General features: G+C 43.3%; 1 protein-coding gene across 1 annotated transcript; it reads right to left on the bottom strand.

Moving 5' to 3' along the window:
- Nucleotides 1-60: 60 nt before the first annotated feature.
- TVP23C (trans-golgi network vesicle protein 23 homolog C) lies at nt 61-25,971 on the bottom strand. Its single transcript, XM_059148229.1, has 7 exons — nt 25,735-25,971; nt 18,916-18,998; nt 17,478-17,622; nt 11,531-11,620; nt 10,186-10,317; nt 3,716-3,844; nt 61-1,161 (listed from the first exon to the last, which is right to left on the bottom strand). The coding sequence occupies exons 1-7, from the start codon at nt 25,744-25,746 to the stop codon at nt 1,135-1,137; spliced, it is 618 nt and encodes a 205-aa protein (XP_059004212.1). The 5' UTR covers nt 25,747-25,971; the 3' UTR covers nt 61-1,134.
- Between the last annotated feature and the right edge of the window lie 1,993 nt (nt 25,972-27,964).

The raw sequence follows: 27,964 nt of genomic DNA, 5'->3' as shown, positions 1-27,964 counted from the left end.
AAATATAAAGTTATGCACCTTCAAAGCAATCACACCAATAAAGACACTTTGAATATTAAACATTTTTGTAAAATTTTTAACAATGTATAAATACATCCCACAAAATAATCTGTTGGTTAAAAGACACCAACAAAGTTTACAGAACATACAACAGAATTTATAGACTCCTACAACTGCTTGTAGATTGTTACATATATTGCTTTAAGAAATACCAATAATACAAAGGCATGATTTACAATATCCCCATTATATCAAGAAAAAAAATAGATTCATACAATAAAATGTCTTTTAGGCATTTATTATGCCAAGTATTTAAATGATTATTCTCACTAGGACATAAGAATAATACTCTTTTAGTGATAAAAGATAGATTTCATTAGGCCAAGGCCCACTGACGAGTTTCCAAGAAGTTCTAAAGTAAAATCTGGCTATCCCTTCCAAAAAATAAATAGAACAGCAGCAATCTCTAAGAATCCCCTAAACAGAAACTGTGAAAATTCCATTTACATTAATAGGGCCTTAAGTACATGAGTTATTATAAATAAAAATAAAATTTACAAACTAGTTAACCACTAGCCCAAATTTGGTTTCTACCTGCCTGTGAGTGCCTAAGATAAGAAGTTTCATCATGAAGTATATATTAACTTGTAAGATTAACAATTATCTCTAACTTACATGTAAGCCAAAGTGCTTACTTTTACCACAGAAGCAATACCTTCTTCTGACAATAATTTACAGAAATAATATGGACACACCTAGAGTTCTGCAACAGACCGAGAACATCCCCTTTATTCTACACATCCAGGTACAAATGTCTCCATTACATATGTACATGAACACACTTTCAGTCATTTGGAATCAACGGACATTACAGGACTACGTGCACACATACATAACCATGAACCACTTTTAACCATGAGCCACGCCATACTTCCACGCCCCAAAATGCTAAAAAGAGATTAAAAACTCTGTATGAAAACTACCTTCCCATTTTTTTAAAGTAGATTTTAGAATGGAAAAACAAACCCAACGCTCCTCTTTGCAACGTGTACTGAGTTCCAAGAGCCTCAGAGTCAAGAATCTCTTCAGCTGTTCCCCAGTGTAAAAGGACACACAAGCTTGCTCTCACTCTCTTCAGGAAGTCTGCTCATCTCCGGTGTTCTGAAAAAGAGAAAGAACTCCTTCAGACTGAGAATTGTTCTACTTGACATGCCAGCCTCCAAAGCACTAGGAAAACATTCCATGTCTGTAAGGAGGGCCAGATACTACACTACCTTACAGAGCATGGCCCAATGATTTTAAACATGATGGACATGCAGGGCACCTGGGTGGCTCAGCTGGTTGGGCGACTGCCTTCGGCTCAGGTCATGATCCTAGAGTCCCGGGATTGAGTCCTGCATCGGGCTCCCTGCTTGGTGGGGAGTCTGCTTCTCCCACTGACTTTTTTCCTCTCATGCTCTCCCTCTCTCTCTCAAATAAATAAAATCTTTAAAAAAAAATAAATAAATAAAAATTTAAAAATAAAAAAAAAATGATGGACATGCGGAGAAGTACATCAAAGGATCCCCTGAGATGTCCAGCAAGTCCATCTCATGTTAAGCAGAATACCAGCAGCTGCCAGGTAACTCTCCTGACCCTACCCGTGTTATGTCAGGGTCAAGGTTCTATTTCCCTGTATTCAGTGTCCCTCCCTGCTTCAGAAACACTAAAAATCCGAAGGGAAAAAATTATTCAATACGCACTTGACAATTACCATACAGTGGACCCCTGCAACATCCTATCTGGGACTGTGCAAAAATACCTCAGGAAAAGAATCATGTCCCTACAACATTATTCATTTTCTGGACTTTTCATCATATACAAGAGAAACTGTATAGTAGAATGGAAAGAACAATGAATTTCAAAAGAACAGAGGTGGGTTAGGCCTTAGCTAAGTGTACTATATATATACATATATATTTGGCCTTAGCTAAGTGTACTATATATATATATATTAGCTGTATATCCTTAAGAAGTCACTCAGTCTGTCAGAGCCCTAGCCATCTAAATGTAGTCCTAGGACCATGAGCATCATAGTCCCTGGACCACCACCCACCTGGGAACTTGCAAGACATGCAAATTGTAAGACCCTGCCAGGTTAACTCTGGGAGTAGAACTCAGCAATCTTTGTTTTAGCCCTGCAGGGGATTCTTAAGCAGGCTCAAGTTTGAAAAACCACTGTCCTATATAACATTACCTGCCTGACCTACTGCCCTTAACAAATGTGAGGTATCCCAGAAAGTACCCCGTCAAATCTCCCCAAGTGATTTAACCACAACTATTCACCTATGGATAGTACTTACTCCATTGAAACCCCTGATTTAAATCTTCATACAGGGGAACTAGAGTAAAACCTTTATGTTCTAAAAAACAATCAAACAAATCTGAGTACTCTAAAACAATCTTTAATGATAGAGTCTTATGTCTCTACTTGTTCTGACCATAAATCCAAAAATCATAACATATGTTCTCCGAAACTTCATTTAGAGCCACCAGAATTAATGGAAAGCTACTGAACTTAGGTAGTTTTTTAGAATTAAGTTGTTATCAATGATAGTTTATCCCTGGTTTTAAAATAATTTCAGGGCAGGGACCCTGGGTGGCTCAGTTGGACTCTTGATTTTAGCTCCAGTCACGACTTCAGAGTCATGAGGTCGAGCCCCGCATCAGGCTCTGTGCTGAGCATGGACCCTGCTTAAGATTCTCTCTCTTCAAGGGGAACCTTCCTACACTGCTGGTGGGAATGCAAGCTGCTGCAACCACGCTGGAAAACAGCATGGAGGTTCCTCAAAAAGTTGAAAACAGAGCTACCCTACGACCCAGCAATTGCACTACTGGGTATTTACCCTAAAGATACAAAGGCAGTGATCCGAAGGGGCACATGCACCCGAATGTTTATAGCAGAAATGCCCACAATAGCCAAACTATGGAAAGAACCTAGATGTCCATCAACAGATGAATGGATAAGGAAGATGTGGTGTATATATATACAATGGAATACTATGCAGCCATCAAAAGAAATGAAATCTTGCCATTTGCAACGACATGGATGGAACTAGAGGATATTATGCTGAGCGAAATAAGTCAATCGGAGATATCATATGATCTCCCCGATATGACGAAGTGAAGATGCAACGTGGGAGGTTTGGGGGGTAGGAAAAGAATAAATGAAACAAGATGGGCTCGGGAGAGAGACAAACCATAAGAGACTCTTAATCTCACAAAACAAACTGAGGGTTGCCAGGGGAAGGGGGGTTGGGAGAGGGTGGTGGGGTTATGGACATTGGAGAGGGTATGTGCTATGGTGAGTGCTGTGAAGTGTGTAAACCCGACGATTCACAGACCTGTACCCCTGGAGCTAATAATACACTATATGTTAATTAGAAAATTAAAAAAATTATTTAAAAAAAAAGATTCTTTCTCTCCCCCTCTCCCTTGGCCCCTCCCATTTTCTTCTTTAAAAAATAATAAAAATAATACATAAATAATTTTCCAAAAGAAATAATAAAGAATGAATAAGATTTCAGGGCACTGACAATACATTTCTAGAAAGTCCTAAAAGTCAAAAATAATTAACATAACTTCATCATCATCATCTCAAAGTTTTTTAAGTATTTCCTAAAAATCAAACTCTGTAAGAATTAGTCACTGACCCTCACAACCAGAAAACACTTACTTGTCTTAAAAACTGCTTTCCAAGATAAGATGTAGCCATGTTGGTTAAATTCTTCCTGCTGCCCACTTTGCACCTGATGTAACCATACAGGTTGGCACCTTGTAGCACTACACCCATGATAACCACCGCCTGGGAAAGAAAAAATAATCAGGGGTTACTGGCCTAAAATGCACTGACCTTCCTCTGTGTCAAACAACAACAACAACAAAAAACACAACAAAACAAAGCAGACCACCATGGGAAAGAGAAGGAAAAGGAAACTCATGGGTGGGACTTGTGTCAATGAGACTCCTTAACCTGACAGAACAGACCCATCCAATACCTACTGAGCACAAGGCACTCACATCCGCCCAACATATATTAATTACACACATATGCTATACACCAGGCCCCAAGCTGCCCACTGGGGACGCAACGAAAGGACCATTCTCTCTCTAGGATTTTCCATGGGTCTGCAAATAAAGATACAAAAATAAGTAAGTAAATGAGATTCAGAAGAGGCTCAAACGTTAATTATTCCTTTAAGAATTGTGAAAGAATGGTCAGGAGATCAAGCTTTCTCAGTTATTAACTAAGCATGCAAAGGGGAATCTCCACTCTAGGCGAGCGTGCGTGTGTGTGTGTGTGTGTGTGTGTGACAAACAACCATCTTCCAGGAAAACAAGGCAGAGCTGGAAGACAGCAATCAATGGTTGTTGGCCTCCTGTGAGGAGCAGGATGCAGGGAGAGTACTAGGAGGAAACACACTTTGGCACAGTTGCTCCTTCCTTATAGCCACATCTGGGAACCTACCCATGACCCCACTAAGATCATTAAAGACAGTGAGTAAGAAACTCAAGCTTCCTCTTTAAGGATTACGGAAGAGGGGCACCTGGGTGGCTCAGTCGGTTAAGCGTCTGCCTTCAGCTCAGGTCACGATCCCCGGGTTCTGGGATCGAGTCCCGCATCAGGCTCCCTAATCAGCAGGGAATCTCCTTCTCCCTCTCCTTCTGCCCCTTTCCCTGCTTGTTCTCTCTCTCTCTCTCAAATAAATAAATAAAATCTTTAAAAAAAAAAAAAAAGATTATGAAAGAAAAGTTCATTAGAATGTGAGGAGGTCCCACAGTTGCTCTAGAACAGGGTGGGCAAAGTTTTTCTGTTAGAGCCTTTGCAGGCCATGTGATCTCTGTTGCAAACACTTCACTCTGCCATCCCAGTCCAAGAGCAGACACACACAACATGTAAACAAACAGGCAAGGCTGGGTTCCACTAAAAAGTTACAAAAGCAGGTGCTGGGCTAGATTTGGCACACAGGCCATAGTCTGCCAAGGCCTGCCCTAGAATAAACTCATCAACCCATCTGCTGTTAAAAGGGTCACCCGGAAAGTGTTTCTATGTGAAAAAGCAACACAGCTAAACAGAGTCTCTCGCCAATCCACACTTACTCTCCTTAACCTTTAATAAGCTATGCAGTTGATTTTAAGGACGTTAAAGGGTTTAAGTGTTTAATTAAGAAACAGATACAAATTCCTAGTAAAAGTGGAATTGCACTTGCTGTTTAAAACTTGTGTTTCAGGGTGTCTGGGTGGCTCAGTCATTAGGCGTGGGACTGAACCCCACATGGGGCTCCCTGTTCTGAGGGAAGCCTGCTTCTCCCTCTCCTGCTTCCCCTGCTTGTGTTTTTTCTCTTACTCTCTCTCTCTGTCAAATAAATAAATAAAATTTTTTAAAAAACTTGTGTTTCACAGAAATAAATACATTAGAATTATACAAGGTTGTTAGTTACCTAAATAAACATAAAACTGTATTTTTATTTAAATAAAACTTCTCATGCTTCTCAAAGTGGGACACTCCTAACATGCTAGGGACCAGCAATCACAGACTGAGCATGGGTCCTACAACAAATTTTAAAATCTATTTGTAAGTTAATTGGGGTGCCTGGGTGGCTCAGTGGGTTAAGCCTGTGCCTTCGGATCCGGTCATGATCCCAGGGTCCTGGGATCAAGCCCCGAGCTCGGCTCTCTGCTCACTGGGGAACCTGCTTCCTCCTCTCTCTCTCTGCTTCCCCCTCTCTCTCTCTGCTTCCCTCTCTGCCTGCTTGAGATCTCTGCCTGTCATATAAATAAATAAAATTTTAAAATCTATTTATAAGTTAAAACAGCAGACATCTGGTTTAAGGTGGTGTAGTGAAGCCTAACATCAAGAGCTCTCTATCCCTAACACAGAAGAGATTTTAAAAATACACAGGTTAAAAAGAGATTTTTAAAAATAGGTTTGGGCGCCTGAATGGCTCAGTTGGTTAAGCGACAGCCTTCGGCTCAGGTCATGATCCTGGAGCCCCGGGATCGAGTCCCGCATCGGGCTCCCAGCTCCATGCAGGGTCTGCTTCTCCCTCTGACCTTCTCCCCTCTCATGCTTTCTCTCCCCCACTCTCTCAAATGGATAAATAAAATCTTTTAAAAAAATAGTTTTAAAATAAAAGGGAAATAAGCCAGTACTAATAAACATTTAAAAAGGGGGAAGGGGCTGGGGGTCAGAGAAAGAACCAACTTGGTTCTGCTCTATACAACTCCTCTCTCTCCAAAGACCCTCTAACGGAAATTTCAGCGATGATCACTGCCCTCAATATGTTGGAGGCAGAAGTCCAAAGGATCCAGACAGCCCTGAGAAAAAATTCAGACCCCTGCCTCCCAAACACCCACCACGCAACACAGGCACCTGATCCCAGCAGCCTGCCACAAGATGCCCCCTGGCGAGAAGAAGCAACACAGAAGGACCAGCCAGCATCAAGCCCATGTTCTCAGCGGGAAAGGGGGAAGACGTTCCCAGAGAGCCTGAGTAATGAGAGCCCAAACCACCTTCCTTATAACCTTACCCAGCTGTTTTAGGAAGTGGAACCAGTGCTAGGGAAGGACTGGGCTGACTCCCCCAGAGTGCTAGGGCTCCGGGGCCTCAAGCAGGAAGGTAGCACCAGCACGGCGCACACAGCCACCCAGGAGAAAGAATCACACAACCTTAGAGAAGGCAAAACTCAAACAAGCTAGTATAGAGGAAGCCAGAGGCCAGGCTGTGCCCTTCACCTCACACCTACACCTCAGGCCGCCAAAGCCAGAATTCTGGCCTAGCTCAGAGCAAAGCCCAGATGTCTCAGATACCACCCGGAGGCGGTCAAGGAGAAATCACCCGCACGAATCCAGCACGGTGAGGAGGTCGAGACACAACAGCTACCACGAACTGAGCAACCTGGAGAGGGGAAGAGGGAAAACACATCCATGCAAAACTACGGAGGAGGAGGAAGATGAAGATGATGATGGTGGAGGAAAAGAAAATAATAAGAAAGGAATATAATATGTAAAAGGTGAAGAATCTATTCCGAAAGAAATAGAGCCCACCAAAATAAAAGCATTTCTGGGAACACTGCACCCTACAAAGAACCCAGAGATAAGAATTATAAGGAGCATGAAGGTTAACACAGGACAAGAGGAGATGAAAACAGGGCTGGCAGAGGTAAGGAACTACAGATGGAAGCTGCTGCCACACGCCCACTGGGAGTGGCCCAGTGTCCTCGCCCCTGTGTTCTCCAGCATGTTCCACCAGCATAGAAGCTCCACCAGAGCCTAGCTGGCCACCAACTGCACCTCAGGGCCTGGAACAGCTCTAACATCTGGAAGAGTCCTAAGAAGATTTGCAAACCGAATAAGCAGGAAGGGAAAAAATGAAAGATGGTAGAGGGGAACAGATAAAAACAACCCAACAGAGAGATAAATGGTCCCTCAGAATCCAAGAAGCCCAAAAATAGAACATAAATGAATGTAAACACTTGACAAAAGACAACCATCCTGATTCAAAGCAAAACCAGCATTGACATATTCGAAGAGTACACAGTTTCCAGAAAAATCAACATAGAAAGATAAATATAAGGATACTCTGGAATTTTTTTAGCACTCAAGAATTTAAAAAAATAATTTCTTCATTCGGGGAGAGAAATGATGCCCTCACTTACATGCAGGTTAAGTGAACCTGGCCTCAGATTTCTCTGCAATATTCAATAGAAGAAAATAATGATGTAATGTCTTCTAAAGGCTGCAAGAAAGAACCTTTGACTCACCGTGCCACATCATCAATCAAGAATGAAGTCAACTGGGGGTGCCTGGCTGGCTCAGTTGGTAGAAAGTGAGACTCCTGATCTCAAGGTGGTAAGTTAGAGCCCCGCTTTGAGTGTAGACATTACTTAAAAATAAAAATTAGTAGTAAAAAAATAAAAATAAAAGAATGAAACCAACAGATTCATATTCTTTTTCTTTTTTTTTCAAGTAGGCTCCAAGCCCAGCATGGAGCCCAAAACAGGGCTTGAAATCACAACCCAGAGATTAAGACCTGAACTGAGGTCAAGAGTCAGATGTTCAACCAAATGAGCCACCCAGGCACCCCAACAGGCTCATATTCTTAAATATGACAGAGCGAAAGGAAAATAGCACCTACAAATTCTCTGAAAAAAAAATCACCCAACAAGGAAATTTAGCCAACCAGGAGGTAAAAGGAAAGGCTGCAGTTAACCCAACTGAATCAGTGTATTTAAATAGATCAAAGAATGAACACCCAGTAAGACACATCATTTCAAAAGGTCTAACTGCTAAACCTTGACAATAAAACTCATACTAGAGAAAACACAACTCAGGCAAGAGGAAGGGAAGAAACAAGAGAAGAAACAGAAGAATATTTATCTCCTTCCCTTTCTGACAGATTCTAGAGGTCAAGAAAGAGGTTTAAACACCATACTTAAAATAACTAAAATTAGCCTAGAATCATCAGAAATCCAAATGCGGAGGCAGGACGAGAAGTGGGAGAAAGCATGGCTGTTAACTCTGCCATCCTTCACAGCAGGAAACCAAGACTACTACGTTTCCCAATCCACAAAAGAGGGTGTGATACAAACATAAAGAGAGACCTACTAGAAAAACTAAAAATACACAATAAACCTCCCAAATTCCAAAAGGGGAAGTATGTATATGAATACACAAAGAAAAAAAAAGGCCTATACAGCAAAACAGACATAAGAAAATAATTAAAATATGGGAAAAAAACATAAGTAAAGCCAAAACATGCCTGGAATCAATAAATGTTAAGTGAAATAAACTCAACTATGAAATGAACAAGAATCACGGTTTGGGTCAAGTGAGGGATTATATTTTCCAAAGATGGTAGCAATGACATCTGTTCCACGTGCTTTTCTAGAACTTTGATATTCCCTCCATCAAGCAAGCTACATAGCTTAATCCCCATTCCCTTGAATGTGGATGGGTGGCAAAAGTGATGATCTCTGAGCCTAGATTGTTGCCATGGCCTGAGGTGCATCTTCCCAAAATTCTAGGAAATTGAAATACTAACCCTGCACCTCAGAATGTCACTGTATCTGGAGAAAGCATTTTTAAAGAGGTAATTAAGGTAAAACGGGGTCACTAGGGTGGAACCTGACCCTCTATGACTGGTGTCCTTGTAAAAAGAGATTAGGACACAGACACGCTTGGAGGAAAGACCACATTAAGATATGAGGGAAAGACGGCCACCCACAAGCCAAGGAAAGAGGCCTCGGAAAGAAGAAATCAAACCTGCCAACATCTTGATCTGGGGCTTCTCGCCTCCAAAACTATGAGAAAATGAAGTTCTGGTGTTTAAAGCCCTCAGAAGGCAGTACTTTGTTACAGCAGCTGGAGCAAACTCACACAGTGTAAAGGGCAATTCAGCTTGAACTAAGACACTCCCAATGAGAGCTGTGAACTGCCATGAGGCCGCCATGCTGTGAGGACACGCTACATGGCCATGCGGGGAGACTACGCCGAGAGGCTGTGGGACTTCACAAACAGGCGATGCCTCCAGCCATGCCAGCCACTGCCTGACTGCAACCACATGGACCCTAACCCACAACCTTCCAGACATGCCCCACTCAGTCCCAGTTCCTGAACCAGAGAAACTGTGAGAAATAATCAAAAAAATTTTTATTTTTATAAGTTACTTTATTTGTAATTTATACTTTATTTTTAGCTTGATGGGGGAAATAAAAATTTATTTTTAAGCCACTACATTCTGGGAAGATTTACGATATACCAACAGCCAGCCAGAACAAGTTACCAACTAATATTTCCAGAGAAGAGCCCTCTGTTAGTTCCAAACTAAGCTAAACATGTTTGACTGGAGCTTACTGAACATCCACCAAGATAATACTGTGATAAATATACAGTAACTTCTGTACAAAGCGGGTTAAGTCAAAATTCTGGAAGGCCCTAGGAGAATCAGTGAAAAATCGGTGTTTAAGAGGATTATGCTCTCCAGGTCTGAGAAAAGCAGAGTTGGAGAACAAAACTTGGGAAATGCATAATGGAGCTGCCTATTCAAGACAGGTCTCAAATGTTAACAGAGATGGTTGCTTCTGGTGATCACCCATCAGACACGCTAGGGAATTAGTAGGGACATCCTCATGGATGGATACTCACCAACCACTTAACTCTGAAGGAGAAGAGCGCGCTAAAGGCAAATATGACCCACAGCACCGGGCAGGCAATGAGTCCTAACCAAAAGATTCTTGATTCGGCCTCGGAAACAGTTTTACTCTCTTGAGCAGACACCTAAGAAAGAACATGAACTTAATAACCAGTACTGTAGCATTTATCAGAAAAAAGTTTCACATTTTTCATGAAAATACCTAAGTCTAAAATCTGAATAAATTAATGAAGATGACCCAAGTCCCTCCCCCAACCCCAAAGAACAGTTGGTATATCTACCACTATTTAATTTTAGGAACTGGCTTAAATATGCTTTAACTCAAAAAAAATTTTTTTTTCAGGGCAGAATGGACAGTCTGTCATGACACAAGACATGGGTAAAGGTAAAGCTTGTTTCTGACAGGCTTCAATTCTTCCTGTTCTTGTACTGTTTATTAATAAGGAAGCTTTGAATCACACTATAAGAGCTAAGACAATCAAGACAATCAAGGCTACAGCCATCCTGGAGACAAAAGATCAGGTTAGGGGCCAGAGAAAGAAATGGAATCAGGGGATTTTGGATGATGCCAAAATGTCTTAGCAATATCCAGAAATTGTAAAGGGTGGTGAGTTGCTTCCATATAGATCTTATAATATAAAGGACATGGGCTTATCACTGAACACAAGACTGCCTTCTCAGAGGTGGAGCCTGTCAAGGCCCTTCCAAGCAGAAGGTAAACAACTTAATTAGTAGTGTTCTCCAAGAATTCTGTCCTCTGCCTCCCAGCCGAATCCACAGGGAAACTGAATGTTTGCTACAGATTGGCAGGCTAACCCAAAACAGATCAGCTTCCCCAAGGGTTCCCAAAGGCAGAGGCTTAAAGAACACTGTTCTGGTTGATTCAGATTTTCTCTGTCTACTTGTAATCCCTCTTTTTCTTTTCCCTGCCCACACGAGGAAGTGGACCGTGCTTTGGAGCAAGGACAGAAGGAGCTACTTTGGAAGCAGTTATCTGCTGACAGGGACAGATCCCTGGAGAGACCAGGCACAGCAACACAAAGCTGAGGGCCTTCAGAGGTCCTTTTATCAGCAGCCCCTGATAAGTAGCTTAGCACACAGAAGAAACTCGGACCCAAAATCCTTTCTCAGGGGCTTCTTTCCTGTACGCGCCTTACTTCCAGTCTCAACTAGACAGAAAAAATGCAGTTTTAGAAGGCCATCTGGTTTAGTGCTCACAGGCCAAGGGATCTAGGGTAGTACTTTTAGTCCTTTATACTTCACCTATAAATACTCAAATGTAATCTGCACATAATTTATTGAATGAGATTTTGGAGGGGGAAAAAAAGGGTAGTTTACCTTCCTGGACTCAAACACCCAGTGGCTTTTTCCGTCTTCATCTATATGATTCCACCAACGCAGACCAACCATGAGTCTACCTGTGACATTCTGGTAAAGATTAATATAAACACATGCATTTTAAAAGCATTGCTTAAAGAACTACCATAAGGTCATATCTTAGTGCAACATATCACAAACCAAAAAAATCTTCAGCTTTATCTCCCATAACATCCAGTTAACAAAGACCACCACACACCAGGCCTGGACAAAAAAAAAGATAATGCAACAGCATGACCAATAGGGGTTGAGGTGACAGGGTAATAAGCATGTCACTAAGCATCACCCTTCCCCTTCTCTTGAACTCTTGCCCTTTCTTCCAATTCCCTAATGTGTTCCTTGGTGTTTTTTGTTTTTTTTTTTTAAAGATTTTCTTTGGAGAGAGAGTGAGAGAAAGAGAGAATGAGTTCTGGGGTGGGTGGGAAAAAATGAATAAAATGAAAAACTGGCAGTCTGGAACCCAGAGGAATGCCCTCACCAGAAGCTGACCATCCTGGCACCCTAACCTGGCACTTCTGGCCTCTAGAACGTTAAAAATACATTTCTGGGGCGCCTGGATGGCTCAGTCGGTTAAGTATTTGCCTTCAGCTCAGGTCATGGTCTTCCTGCTCAGTGGGGAGTCTGCTTCTCCCTTGCCCTCTATGATCTCTCTCTCACAAATAAATAAATCTTAAAGAAAGAAAGAAAGAGAGAGAGAGAGAAAGAGAGGGAGGGAGGGAGGGAGGGAAGGGAAGTTCCTATCATTTATAAGCCACCAGACTATGGGACTGTTAGAACATAGCAGCCCAAACCAATACAATGGTCACAGGCACTAGCCCTCATTTAATACCTCAAAGGTACCAAACCCCTTCCTCTTACTAATGTAACAAATTGCTCTGACAGCTCTCTCAAGGTCTATTTACTCAACTAATATTTATTGAGCATTTACTCTGTGCTGCTAATAAAAATGGTGACCAACAGGGAGCTCCCTGCCCTCAGGGAGCTTCAAGCATTATGTGGAAGAGAGACAGTCGAGCAAAACAAAAACAAAAAGGCACTGCCACCAGCTGCTGTAAGTGTGGTGAGGGAGAAACGCAGGACACCTCAAGAGGCTAGCCGGGAAATCTGATCTAAACTGCAAATCAAAAAATGTCTCCCTAGGAGTCAACTTTGGGAACAAAATTAAAGGATAAGCAGGAATCACTCACTAATGTGGATTTCTGGTTAGAGGTGTTCACTAACAGATCCAAGGGTTCTGTGAACTTGCATGAGGAAAAAAAATGCTCTCTTTATCTTCACTAACTTTGGGCTGAAATTTAGTTTGTCTTTAAATTATGAATGGAAACAATAAACCACAGTAGAATTAACAGCATGTGTGACTCAGACCAATAAAAACCACAGATATTTTTTACATTGTATTACACCTGGTGCAGTTATCACAAAATAGTGCTTATGCGCATCACGGCTTGGGAAGCAATCAGATAGGCCTCTAGATCTTATTATTTAATGCATTCATAAAGAAGCATATCACACAAAATCAGAAATTTCTCTTTTTAATGTTTTCATTGTATCTCAATATAAGTAACTTTCTTTGTAATCTTATGTATTTTCTTTCAAGTATTTAAAAGCACTCATGGGACACCTGGGTGGCTCAGTCATTAAGCGTCTGATTTCACCTCAGGTCCTGATCCCAGGGTGCTGGAATCGAGCCCCGTGTCAGGCTCCTTGCTCAGCTGGAAGCCTGCTTCTCCTCCCATTCCCCCTTCTTGTGTTCCCTCTCTCGCTGTCTCTCTCTGTGTGTCAAATAAATTAAAAAGAAGAAGTAGAAGGAAGAGAAAAGGAGGAAGGGGGAGGAAGAGTAGGAGAAAGGAATGTTTATAAATAAATAAATAAATAAATAAATAAATAAATAATTGTGCTTGGTAGCTTCATGAGATTGTGAAACCAGTGGCACAAAAAAGGTTAGGAATCCTGGGGTTAAGGTGATACAGCAGTGAGAACATTCCAGGACAAACCGTGGGCACAGAGCCCTAGGGAAGAAACATCTATGGATTTATGGGACTTAGTGACAGACCGGATAAGGAATAGGAAGAAGGGAAATCCTCCATCTCTTGTTTGCTCAGGTTAGACACCAGTGATTCGAGGCCCCAGGAAAGGGAGCTCAGATGGAAGTGCGACATCTTGAGGCCAGAAGGAATAGTGAGATTTCCCACAGGCTGAATGTGAGGTCCTTCAAGACAACTCGCTAAGTGAAACTGTCAAGCAGACAGGTCGGCCCGGGTGAGGACAAGCCTGGACTGGAGATCCAGGTCTGAGGGCCACATGGCTCATGGACAAGCAACTAAAATCAGAAGCACAGATGGTACTGATCAGGAAAGGAATACAGAAAAAAAGGAAAAAAAGGAGGTTTCATACCAAAATTCATATTGTAGAAATGCTAATATTGAAAAGCTAAGGAAGAGGAGAGAGTCGGTGGTAAAACCGTAGGGCAGCCAGAGGTCTATTTTACTGGCATTTTCAAACACCACCTCTTAGAATATTTTCAAACTCCTTTCCCATTTTCCCATTCTTTACTTTTCTGTTTTGATCACTAGATTATTTTCAAAATTTCTCTCTGGTTTATTGTTTTGTTTTTGAACCTTCTGGACCTCTAATTTTTAAAAAACCTTTATTCTACTGTTTTTCCTCTAAGTTCAGCCTTAGACACATTCTGAAAGTTTCAGTGTAGGTAATCATCACCACGAATGTATAAATAATCTGTATTTATAGTCTATTTCCTGTTTAAGCCACGAGCTTTAAGCAGGTTGGCTTTTATTTGTAATTTGGATTTTGAAAAGCATTTTTTTTGTTGTTAGTTTTTAGTTTTACTGCACTAGACTAGAAAATAGAGCTTTTCTGAGGAATGTACTTGGGTCTTCTTCACAGTGATACTTAATCAACTTTTTTAAGTGCTCCACAAGAGCGGAACAGGAAGGTAGTCTCCGTATGTAAAAAGTTCCACAATATTGCTATTGTGTTGACCTCCTCATTTCATTCAGATCCTTTAGACCTTATTTATTTTTGTTGCTTTGATCTGTTAGATTCACAATAAGTTTTTCCCACCTTATCCTAGTGCCTCTAATAGTTTTTCCCCCATACATGATCTGAAGGAATGTCATTCTGTGAATGGTCCTCAATGTGATTCATAAGATGACCTTCTTTGTTCCCTTAAGTATTATCTTACTTTCTATTTTGTCTGATAATATTACAATGCCAGGTTTCTTTCTGTTTCTATCAGGCTGATATTATCTTGTGTCCTTTTACTTTTTCTAATGCTGCCATTTTATTTCGATCTTTTAGTTGGGACTTAAGATTTTAAGACTTTATTTATTTATCTGTCAGAAAGAGAGCACAACCAGGGGGAGCAGCAGGCACAGCAGGCAGAGGGAGAAGCAGGCTCCCTGTTGAGCAAGGAGCCCAATGTGGGACTTGATCCCAGGACCCTGAGATCATGACCTGAGCTGAAGGCAGAAGCTTAACTGACTAAGCCACCCAGGCATCCTAGGACTTTTGATTTTTTACCCAATCTTCAAATTGTTATCTTTAAAAAGAGATTTTAATCAAATTACATTTACTGTTATAACTAATTTGCTCCTACTTCCATCACCTTGCACTATGCCTTGTGATATTTAAACTTACTTTGTTTTCCTTCTCTTGCTATGTGAACCATGCTTTCATTGCTATCCTCTCCAACACTGTGGGAGACACACAACTTACTTTAAATTTTACTAAGTATTATTAAAGTTCTAAAACCATTTTTTAACCTCTTTTACACATTAAGAAAAGGAATAAAACAAAAGCCCCATAGAAGCTATAACATTTAAAATTTTTTTAGTATTTTTATCTTTGGGGCACCTGGGTGGCTCAGTCCTTAAGGTTCTGCTTTCAGCTCACATCATGATCTCAGGGTCCTGGGATCAAGCCCCACTAGGGCTTCCTGCTCTGTGGGAGGCCTGCTTCTCCCTCTCCCACTCCCCCTGTTTGTTTCTGTCTCTTACTGTCTCTCTCTGTCAATAAATAAAATCTTTAAAAAATATATATGTATTTTTATCTTTCATTTGTCTCTTTTATAAGTAAGTTAAAATAAAATAATAATAAAATTAAAAATAAATCTCCTTCTGCCAAATGCACAGAGATTTATAATGATTATGATGTATCTCTGTTCTAACAAGGTTCTGAACTGGATCTACCTCTTTTACCAAATCCATTTAACAATCTCCCTATTCTTGACCTCTTCATTCTGCATTGTATCTCAATGACTGGGATACCTCCAAGTAATTCTGTCACAGATAAAAGAGTGACACTTTATAAGCCCTTTTTTAGGAAGGAAGGAAGGAAAGAAGGATAAGTTTATTAGAAAATATATTTTTGGGCCACATGTTTTAAAACCCTAAGCCCAGAATGATTTAATTATATTGTTAAGAACTGGGAAATGACCAGGAAAACCAACCAAAGGCCCTGTTCTATTTGGCTAAACAGAAATTACATAATAACAAAAATGCACATTCCTCAAAACAAAATTGTGACCAGGATACAGTAAACACTACAGAGCATAAAGCAACAAAAGAAATTCAAAGAAATGCAAACCAAAGACGGTACAAAAGAAAAGCCAGGGCGCACCTGAGTGGCTCAGTGGGCTAAGCGTCTGCCTTCAGCTCAGGTCATGATCCCAGGGTCCTGGGATCAAGCCCCACATCAGGCTCCCTGCTCAGCGGGAAGCGTGTTTCTCCCTCTCCCACTCCCCCTACTTGTGTTCCCTCTCTCACTGTGTGTGTCTCTGTCAAATAAATGACCAAAATCTTTCTCTAAAAAAAAAAAAAGAAAAGCCGAAATAAAAGAAATCTTTATTAAAATCCTCATTCTCCGTGTTTTGTGGCCTGTGGAAGCTGACAACCACCAAGACAGCCACTTCTGGTGTCTGAAAGAATCAGGAGGTCTAAAATGGCAGGGCTGGTGGCTGCAAATGGATCTATAACATCTTCCTGATCTCTGAATCAATACACATGTCTCTGAAATCCCAAAATTAGCTTTGGCCTTTGTTGTTGTTGTTATCTTTGACTTTTTTTCCCCACCACTTTACTATGAAAATTTCCAAAAATAGAACAGTCAAATTTTACAGTGACCACCCACATACCTACCACTAGAGTCTACGTTTAATATTTTACTAGTTACTTTAACATACCTCCACCTATTGAGGTACCTGTCTATTCATCCATCTTCCTACCTATCACTGTATTTGAGTTTAAAGCCATTTCTTACTACTTCCTATCCCTTCCAACAGGATTTCTCCACCTCAGCGCTATGGATATTTGAGGCCAGATAATTCTTTGTTGAAGGGACTGTCCTGTGCATCTTAACATGTTTAGCAGCATCCCTGGCCTCTACCCACGAGATGTCAACAAAGCACCTCCCCCAACCCCAGCTGTGACAATCAAAAATGTCTTCAGACATGGATAAACGTCCTCTGGGGGATAAAATTGGTCCTGGCTGAGAAACACCTCCCTAAAACACACAGCAGCCTTTGCAAAGGGTGCGCATTCCTTAAGAATTTGTGCATGATCTATCCTGGGCCCTTACCCAGAAATCACACACAATACACCTACAGGTGTGGTCTGAATGAGAAGCAGTATACAGACTTTGCAGCTGCTAGTCACATTCTGTCTGTTTAATTTTAAAGCTGACATAGTCTGACATAGGCACAGACAAGTCACCAATATAATAACCCACATGTGATCTGATGATATTAACACAAAATGAGGGCTAAGGTAGACAACAAAAAGATACATTAACACAAATCCAAATTGCTAAGGGTCATTTTTTTCCCCACAGTTCATGCATCATTCAATCTTATCGTATCAAACACAATTAAAATAAAAACGATCGAACCTACCTTGACTGCCCAAAAGTCACATGACAACAACAAGATAATTGTCACCATACAGGCAATAAAGCTGCTGCTGAACAATTCACAGAGAAGATAGACTACAATTGCACTGACGCGAAAGAATAAATGGAAAAATGATGCCACTGGGTGTCTGAAAACCAAAACATAACAAAAGAAATGCAATTACATTTCACCACAGGTACTGCAGACAGAGATGAACAACGTTTCAGCCATAACATAACCATACAGAGTTTTGTCAAAACAAAAGAGATGACTGGAGGAAGAAGCAAATCGCCTACTTTTCTGTGTTTGTAAGTCCCCTTTTTGACTAGGCTCTGCTGTCACAGAAAATACACTAAGGAACCAGGACTTTAACATCTCACTGAATATAAACTTTCACAAAACATATAATGAGAAACTTTGCCAAGCTTGGAAAATTAAGGAAACTATACTCTTGGGATTAAATCCTATTTTCACATAAAAAACTAATTCGGGAGTGCCTGGCTGGCTCAGTCAGAAGAGCATGTGACTCTTGATCTTGGGGTCATGAATTCAAGCCCCTTGTTAGGCGCAGAGATTACTTAAAAAATAAAAATAAAAAGAATTCCTGGGCCCTCAGAAATCACTTCAGGCTTTAAGGCAAAGTAACTATCAGGTAGACTTGTTTTTGCTTTTTTAACAGCTTTATTGAGGTATAATCCACATACCATACGATCATATATTTAAAGTCTATACACCAGTGGTTTTTTTGGTATATTCACAGAACAGTACAATCATCACCACAATCACATTTAGGACTTCTTCATTACCCCCAAAGGCAACTGTACCCACTGGCAGTCCCTCTTCATCCACCCCGAACCCCACTCCTCTCCAGCCATCAGCCATCACTCATGTCCCGCTGTCTCTACAGATTTGCTTATTGTGGACATTTCACATAGATGAAATCATACAATATGCAGTCTTTTGTGCCTGGCATCTCTCACTCAGCATGCTTTCAAAGGTCAGGTGGAATTTGATTGCAGTAAGTGACTTTCTTTAGAGGGAACTAAATTTGGAATAGAAATATGTCTGGCCTGACATGTTCATGTTATTTTATAGATAAAAGATGTGATTCTGAAATTCACACAATAAATCAAAACAGAACAGGTCTACAGAAACTAAAGAAATGGTGTGTTTCTATTTCTATGGTGCAGCTTGAAGTACAAACACCAGTGTTCACAAAAATGGATTCACAGATATGAAAACTCAGCACCGAGTACAATTCCATAGGCCAGTTATACTCAAAGAAAATCTGAAATGTCCTCTTTGTCTCAGACCAAAGCTCAAACGAGCCATGTCCACTACTCACAAGTATGTAACCACCACTCTGCCCTGAATCCATCGGCTGGCTCCCGCCTACACACTGAACAGCCCCGGGTACTCACACACTCTTACGTCTTCCTACCTGATCTTGGATTTTTTTGGTCTGTTAGTTGTCTCCTCTTCCGCATCAAACAGGGAAACATCCTCGGTGTCATCATTACTGTCCTAGCAGGAAAATTGAATATCCATGAAGCAAGATGAAATTCGGTACTCGCGTGCCTCCTACACACAAGGCAGCGCGCTAGTCCAAATGGTGGACAAAAGACAGACATGGTCACGGACATTGGAGGATTGACAAGCTAGGGAGAGGGCACCCTGGGATCACCTGGCAACTAGCCATCGCTCCCCCGCTGCTGAGCCCCATAAGAAACCCCTGGGGTATCAATGATGCTCCCGCAAACTTCCCCCGAGCACTCTTGGCTGCTCTCTCACCAGTCGCAGAGAAAGCAGAGACCATTGTGGGACACACCTGATGCTTTTGGCTCCTTCACGAAATCACCTGCCTGCACCCTTGTTTCCCTGAACTCTTCTCACCATTTGTATCTCACTCTATCCACGGTGAAAGCAACTGTTGGGCTTGGAGTCTCTTCTTTTCCTGCCTCCTCGGGGGGGTTCCTCCATCAATTTCCCCTTCACTTACACTTTCTTGTATCTGCGGGTCTTTCTACTGCATCTTTCCAATCAGCAAATGAACTTTTTCAGAGATCATTTATTGCTTGAAAAAGATGTTTTAAAAACCCTGATCCTGATGTCCACAATAGCCATAATATGGGAAGAGCCCAGATGTCCATCAACTGATGAATGGCTAAAGCTGTGGGGTGTGTACGTACGTGTACACACACACACACAATATTACTCAACCATCAAAAAGAATGAAATCTTGCCATTTGCAACAATGTGTACTGAGCTAAAAGGTATTGTGCTAAGCGAAATAAGTCAGAGGAAGACAATTATCATATGATCTCACTCATATGTGGAATTTAAGAAATAAAACAGATGAACACAGGAACGGGAAGAAAAAAATAAGTCAAAAACAAAGAGGAAGAGTGCCTGGGTGGCTCAGTCAGTTAAGCAAGCATCTGCCTTTGGCTCAGGTCATGATCCCGGGGTCCTGGGACTGAGTCCCACATAGCTCTCCCTGCCTAGGAGGGAGTTTGCATCTCCCTCTGCCTATGCCCCTCCACACTGTACATGCACGTGCACTCTTTCTCTCTGTCAAATAAATAAATAAATAGAATGTTGAAAGAAGAGAGAGAAGCAAACCATAAAAGACTCTTTAACTACAGGAAACAAACTGAGGATTGCTGAAGGGGAGGTGGAGGGATGAGGTAAATGGATGACGGACATTAGGGAGGGCACGTGATATAATGAGCACTGGTGTTACATGCAACTGATGAACCACTGAATTCTACCTCTGAAACTAGTAATACTGTATATGTTAATTAAATTGAATTTAAATTTAAAAAAAAAAAACAAAAACCCTGATCCTGAACCTCCCCTTCCATCTTTCGCTCTCCTCCCACAACATTCCTCCCTTTCATAGCCTTAGATTGGAAGGGTGGCTCACATCTCAACTCACCGTTTCAGCCTCAACCACAACAAACCTTCCTTGACACCAGACCTAGGGCCAACCACCCACCACTCACCTGCCCTTACCTCATCCCTGCCCAATTCCGGACCCTCATGTACCCACAGAGCCATTCTTCTAACAGGAAGGTCACACCATGTCATTCCCCTCTGCAAATGTTTTCAACAGCTCTCCTACATGTATCAGGTAAAACTTAACTCCTCCATGTACAGTACAAGACACGTCATGATCTTCTGACTCTCCCTCCTACCGGGCAGTGCCACAACACTGCTATGACATGTTCTCTGAAAACACCATGGCTTCCCATCTGTCTGCCTCTCGTGTTTGTTCCCTGCCCAGAAAGCTCTTCCCTTCTCCATCCCCTACAAAGTTCACCGTCAGGCAACACCAGATCTAGCTTTCAAATTTCAGATAAAATACTGAAAGAGCTGAGACACTCTCCCTGCAACCCCCAGGCCTCCCACTTCCCATGTTCCCTGAGCACCAGGACGAATGTCCACTTGCACAACTATGTCAGGGTATCTTCAGGTCTCCAAGGACTACCTCCATCTAGACTCCAAACCACTAGAGAGCAGGGAGTGTCACTGCATTGTAGTAGTGTCCAGCAGAGCACGCGGCCAGGCAGTACAATATTTATCTAAGGCATGAGCAAATGCACAAAGGAAGCAACTGCAGGCTGTGATCAGAGTTGGGAGAAATACAAGTGCAAATGGGAGCACAGGGTTCTGGAGGAGAGTGTCTGCGCTGGGTGTGGACAGAGCAAGGAGGCCTCCTGCTCAGTCCAGTCCCTTGACTAGGTAGATTTTCAAAGGCAGAGAGTGGAAACACACACGTATGTGCAGGGAATGGCCAAGGAGCCCAGAGACGCAGTGTGTGAGCTAAAGGTGTGTGATGTGTGACATATCTAAAGATGCAGATGTGTGAGCTGAAGCTTTAAAAGGAAAATGGTGGCTCAGTGGGTTAAAGCCTCTGCCCTCGGCTCAGATCATGATCCCAGGGTGCTGGGATCGAGCCCTGCATCGGGCTCTCCACTCAGTGGGGAGCCTGCTTCCTCCTCTCTCTCTGCCTGCCTCTCCACCTACCTGTGATCTCTGTCAATTAAATTTAAAAAAAAAAAAATCTTTAAAAAAAAAAAAAGACCAGTGGTTCTCAACTTTAGTTTACAGGCTGGAATTGCCTGGGGTGCTTTCAAAAAGAAAAAAAAAATCCTGATGCCTGGGTCCCCTTGAATTACAAGATTCAGATGTAACTGGTCTGGAGTGTGGTCTATGTATCTGGATTTTTTTAAGCCCCCAGATGATAATAATCTGCAGACAAAATTGAGATCTACTGTATGATCCAACGGACTAAAAAACTGAGACTTCTGCCCTTGATCCCAACAGTCCAATCTATACCCAGCAGGCAGGGTGACCGTTCCCACTTAGATCATATCATCCTCCTACTGAAAACACAGAGGACTTTGACTGAAAAACTGACTCCCTACCTGGACCCATCATGATCTGGTCCTGCCCACCTAGAGGACCTTATCTCAGGCTGTTTACTTTGCCTTCTGGAACTGTGATGGACTGAATAATGCTTCCTCTCCCTCCTGCCAAAGACATCCTGGTTCTAATGACTGGCACTTGTAAATATGTAAATTTACTTAGCAAAAAGATTTTTTGCATATGCGATCGAATTAAGGATCTTGAGAGGGGAAGAACATCCTATTCTGTTGGGCCCAGTTACATCATTACATTGGTCCTTATAGAGGAACACAAGAGGATCAGAGAGGGCACTGAGATTCTGTAAAGCAGAAGATATCAGAGATAAATAGATTTGAAGATGCTGTGCTGCTGACTTTGAAGCTTGAGAAGACCATCAGCCAAGGAACGCAGATGGCCTCTAAAAGCTGGCGAAGGCAAAGACGAATCTAAGACTCTCCCCTAAAGCCTCCAGAAGAAACACAGCCCAGCCAATACCTTGATGTTAGTTAGCCCTTATGACGCATTTTGGACTTGTGACCCAAACTGTGACATGATAAATTTGTATGAAACCACTTAATTTATGGTAATCTACAGCAAAAGGAAAACTATACAGTATCTAAGCCCCTGCCAGACTAGTCTCTTTTAGTTTCTTAAACATACCAAACTTGTACCCCACTGGGTCCTTTTACATTTGTTCTATCTAGAACACTCTTTCCTCTCACCCTGTTCTTTGAAAGACTGCCTTATTCTCATTAAATACTGAGTGCCAGGCACGGTTTTAAGTGGTACAGCCTGAAACAAAAAGACAAATAGTTCTGCACTTCCGGAGATGCATTTACTAAGATGGGGAAGGCTATGGGCACAATATCTGGGTGAAATCTGGAGTCTGATTTTGGACATTTAAGCTGAAGATGCTGGCTTAAGGACTTTTTTTTTTTTTTTTTAAACTGAAAAGGGTAACCGTTAGTGTGTTCTGCACATAAGACTATCACATTCTGGGGCACCTGGGTGGCTCAGTGGGTTAAAGCCTCTGCCTTCGGCTCAGGTCATGATCCCAGGGTCCCGGAATCGAGTCCCACATCGGCCTCTCTGCTCAGCAGGGAGCCTGCTTCCTCCTCTCCCTCTGCCTGCCTCTCTGCCTACTTGTAATCTCTGTCTGTCAAATAAATAATTAATTAATTAAATTTTTTAAAAGACCATCATATTCCAATTTAGGTGTTAAAAGGAAAATTCTGACTACTATATGGAAATTCTGGAAGGGAAAGGGAAAGATAAAGGCACAAAGCTGTAAGGATGGTTTGAGTGGCTAATCCAATAATGGAGCCAAGAAGTCATGGTATGGTCTAGTGTGGACACAGTGCGGGTGGTGAAACACATCCAGATTCCAAATGCATTTTAAAGTAGCAATGAGGGGCACCTGGGTGGCTCAGTCAGTTAAGCGTCTGCTTTGGCTCAGGTCATGAACACAGGGTCTAGGGATCGAGCCCCGCACTGGGCTCCCTGCTCAGTGGGGAGTCTGCCTCTCCCCCTGCTCATGCTTCGGTGTGTGCACGCGCTCTCTCTCGCTCTCTCTCTCTCAAATAAATAAATAAATAAAATCTTTAAAAAATAAAAGTAGAAATGACAGATTTTGCTAATAGGCTGAATATGGGGTAAGAGAAAACAAGTTAAGGAAGATTCCAAAATTTAAGCCCTGAACAGCTAAAAGTGCAGGCACCAAGACAGACTCTGAGCACACCAATATCTATAAATCAAAAAGATGAGAAGGAATAAGCACTGGGGTTGAAAAGGAAGTGCTCAGGAGTAGGAGCTGAACCAGGAGGTGGTGTCCTGGAAGCCAAGTGAAGAAAGTGTTTCCAGGAGGAAGATCAGATCAACTGTGTGAAATGCTGCTCACAAGTAGGATGAAAACCAGAGACCACTGTCTTTCGAGCGAATCATCAGTGACCACATTAACAGCAGTTTCAAGATGGCAGAGGGAAGTAGGAGAAAACCAGACTAGACTGGACACAAGAGAGAACACAAGTAAGAGACAAGTATAAATAAATCTTAAGGAACAAAAAATGGGGGGGGGGGGGTTGAAAGGGTACATAGAATGAAGTTTTTCAAGACAAGACATTAAAGCATATTTACATGTTAACTTAAACAAGCTTTTTTTTTTTTTTTAAAGATTTTATTTATTTATTTGACACACCAGAGAGAGAGAGATCACAAGAAGGCAGAGAGGCAGGCAGAGAGAGAGAGGAGGAAGCAGGCTCTCCAAGAGCCAAGAGCCCAATGCGGGACTCAATCCCAGGCCCCTGAGATCATGACCTGAGCCGAAGTCAGAGGTTTAACCCACTGAGCCAGCAGGGCACCTTTTTTTTTTTTTTTTTTTTTTTTTAAGTGGGCTCCACCCAGCAGAACCCAACTCAGGACTCTGAGATTAAGACCTGAGCTGAGATCAAGGGTCAGACGCTTAAGCAAATGAACCACCCAGGTGCCCCTAAAGCTTTTAAAAATGGGGAAAAAAAAAAAAAAAAAAAACACCTGATGCAGAAGAGCAAGGGGAGAATTGCTGGAGTACTGCCTTCCAGAGGACCAGAGTGCACACATAGAGGGCATGGCCTAAGGATAGAGCACAGACAGGAAAAAGAAGGCAGAGTCTATGGGAGATCATGAGCACAGATGCAGGAGGCAGACGGTGTGAAATTCTCTTCTGATGCCTTCCACTTTTCCGGTGACATGAGAATTAGAGGACAAGGGGGAAAATGTGGAAGGTCTGAAGAATGAGAAATCTCAGGAGCGGCCCAGAAGGGTGGGAGGGTGAGGAGCTTATGGGACTGTGGTGATGACTGCCTGGCAACATTAAGAGACCGCGCATGTGAGGTTCACGGTCACACACTTAAAGTGGGAACAGTCAGTACGGTTGCGTGGTGCCCTTCAGCCTGGGTGCAGGTTCTGAAAGCCGCATCTAACCATCATTGGAACTTCTCCACTCAAGCGACCTCCTCAGTGGTCTTTCCTGATCATCAATTCTAAAGGTGTCCTACTTCTCAAATTCTTGCTATGACATCACTATGTTGTCGTTATCTTTACCGAACTCCGCACCCCAACGCATCCACAAGCCCCCAACCCCCGGCACCATAAACCTGTCTGAATCGTTCACAACCCTATCCCAAGGTCCAGAACAGGGAGTGCCTGGGCCACAGCAATCCCTCAGTAACAACAACAACAACAAAAAAAATACCTATACCCTTGAGGGAAAGTGCACTATAAACAGTAAAAAGGTTTTAACACGGGAAGGGATTAAATTTGTCGTACTCATCGCTGGTCGTCAACCTGTAAACTGTAATTAATTCTAAGGGGACAGACGTGATCGCCGAAGTGATAAGCAATCACCACTAGAGTCACTTCGGCAACGGACACTTGAATGCTAGGGCCCTGGCGGGGTCTCCTACTCCCACAGGATGGCGGTGCACCCCTCAGAGTCCCCGACCGCCTGGGGAAAGCCAGACCGCCAGCAACTTCACTTTCCGCAGCAGAGCGCCCGAGCGACTCAGCGCCCCGCGTCGGCTGGCACTGCGCTCTGCGCACACCCGTGCACACCCTGCACAACTGCGCTGTGCCTCCGACGCGCAGCCTGCCATCCTCCGCCTCCACAAAAGGTCTCCGGGCTGCAGGCGGCGCTCCCCAGACAGCCGCCCGCGGCCCTCCGCCCACACGCGCCCCCCCCCCCGCGCCCCCGGGCTCAGTCGGCTAGTGGGGCTGCGGGTACAATGGCCCTGGGCCGCCAGACTCGCACTCCTCGGACCCCGCGGACCTGGCGCCCAGCCACACCCACCCTCACAGAGCGCCCCCAGACCCTCACCTGCTGCAACATGACGGCCCTACGCCGGCCCCACTTCCGGGAGCCACGTCAGCGTCGCGGCTGACGTGACCTGGTCACCACAGGAGGAGAGGAGCAAAGCACAAGCCCAGCCCACTCCCACTTCCGCTTCCAGGTGCTTCGCGGAAGGCGGGGGGAGTAACGGGGGGGCGGGACGAGCTCGGGGCGGAGCGCGAGGAAGGCTGGCGTCCTGACGGCGTGGCGAGCTCGGGACGGAGCGGGAGGGCTAACAGCGGCCCCGGAACGGAGCGAGCATGTGGGCGGGGTTTCCGGGGTGGGACGAACTCAGGGGGCGGGGCGAACTCGGGGACGAGGCAAGCGCCAGGGTGGTGGGCGGTTCGGGGGTGGGGCGACGTGTGAGCGGGGCGTCCGGGGCGGGGCGGGCGGCCCAGGGGCGGGGCGGGGCGGGGGCGGGCCTGGGCTAGTGCGTTTAGTGGGCGGGGAAGCGCGGACTGGTCCAAGCTGGAACCAAAGACAGGCTCGCTTCTAACAGCATCAGCAACGCTCCCCTACGCTCGGTCAACTTCAGGGTGAAAGCTTTGTGGTTTGGCACGTGGGGATGTGGTTGCTCGCATTGGTATACCCGAGAGCGAGGGGTGTGGGGAACGGGCCTTACTATAATACAGTTGCATTTTGTTTGAATGTTTTACAACATGTTTACCTGCATTATTTTATGTGTACCTTAAAGTATAGAAGCAACTTCGCTTCTATAATTCACATTATTTTATGTGTACCTTAAATTATAGAAGCAACTTCGCTCTTGCGAAGAGGTGGAAGGGCATTAAGAAGAAACCAGGCAGAGGACTGTATACGATGGAGAGTACTGTTTTTTTTTTTTTTTAAGATTTTATTTATTTGACCGACAGAGATCACAAGTAGGCAGAGAGGCAGGGAGAGAGAGATGGGGAGGGAAGCAGGCTCCCTGCTGAGCAGAGAGCTCATGTGGAGCTCGATCCCAGGACCCTGAGATCATGACCTGGGCGAAGGCAGAGGCTTAATCTACTGAGGCACCCAGGCGCTCCACAATGAAGAGTTTTATCGTGGGAGGAAAACAGGCCAGGAAACAGGAATAGAGGTTGAGAGCATGGGTTTGAGTCCCCAGTTTTCCAAGTACCCAGCTAACCTCAATGTACGTCTTCCCTCAGTTATAAAGTGGGGATGCTCATGGTATCTGAACAGGTTCAGTGTGCTTAGTAAATAGTGAATGTAATTCTTACTACTGTTTTAAGTTTAATCGCTGGAGATGTCATTTTGCTCCGTGAAGGACCTGACATTCAGGGACCTCATATCTTCTTTGAAACTGTGATTATAACAATGTGACCGTAGCAATATCCTGTCTGCCTGGCCCACATCAGAGGGCTGTTGGGAGACTCATGGAATAATGTGTGTTAGCACATTTCCTTCATTGAGGGGATCCTTTCCATAGAAATCACAATTTTTACATGGCTGTTTACTAGTGCTGCGTTAACTCTTTTTTTAGGATTTTATTTATTTATTTGAGACAGTGAGTGAATGGGAGGGAGAGGGAGAAAGACTCTGAAGCCAACCCCACACTGAGCCCAGAGCCAACCTGGGCTCCTTCAGATCTTCCTGAGTTTAATTAATTTGCTAGAGGGGTTCACAGAACTCAGGGAAACTTACATGTACCAGTTTATTTAAAGATTCAGATGAACAACCAGATACAGACACAAAGAGCCAGGTCTGGGAGGGTCCATGGCGTTGGGGTACCTCACCCAGTACATGGATGTCTTCACTAACCTGGAAGCTCTCTGAATCCCATGATATTGAGTTTTTATAGAAGTTTCATCACGTAGGCATGAGGGATCATTAACTCTATTTCCAGCCCCCCTCTCTCCTCTTTGGAGGATTGGGGGAGCCATCCAGGAGCCCACTTTGAGTCCCCTCATTAAAACAAAAGATGCTCCTATGTTTCTATCAGTTAGAAATTTATAAGGATTTCAGAAACTCTATGCCAGGAACTAGGGGAAGAGACCAATATATATTTTCTATTATCCTACACCATCTGATGTTCATGCTGAACCACTGAGGAGAAGCTACTCCTTTGGATAGGACTTGAGCTCTCCAATGGGCTATAACACCCATAGTGTGCGACACCCTTTTCAATTACCTGCCTGGTCCCTGACACCATCCTTGGAAGGTCTGAGTGGAAACATCAACACACTTGATATTAGTGTCCCTCTTTTTTTTTTTT

The sequence above is a fragment of the Mustela lutreola genome, chromosome 15 (assembly GCF_030435805.1).
Source record: "Mustela lutreola isolate mMusLut2 chromosome 15, mMusLut2.pri, whole genome shotgun sequence".
Lineage (NCBI taxonomy): Eukaryota > Metazoa > Chordata > Mammalia > Carnivora > Mustelidae > Mustela > Mustela lutreola.
The sequence above is the reverse complement of the archived record's forward strand: the minus strand, read 5'-3'. Positions and strand labels throughout refer to the sequence as shown.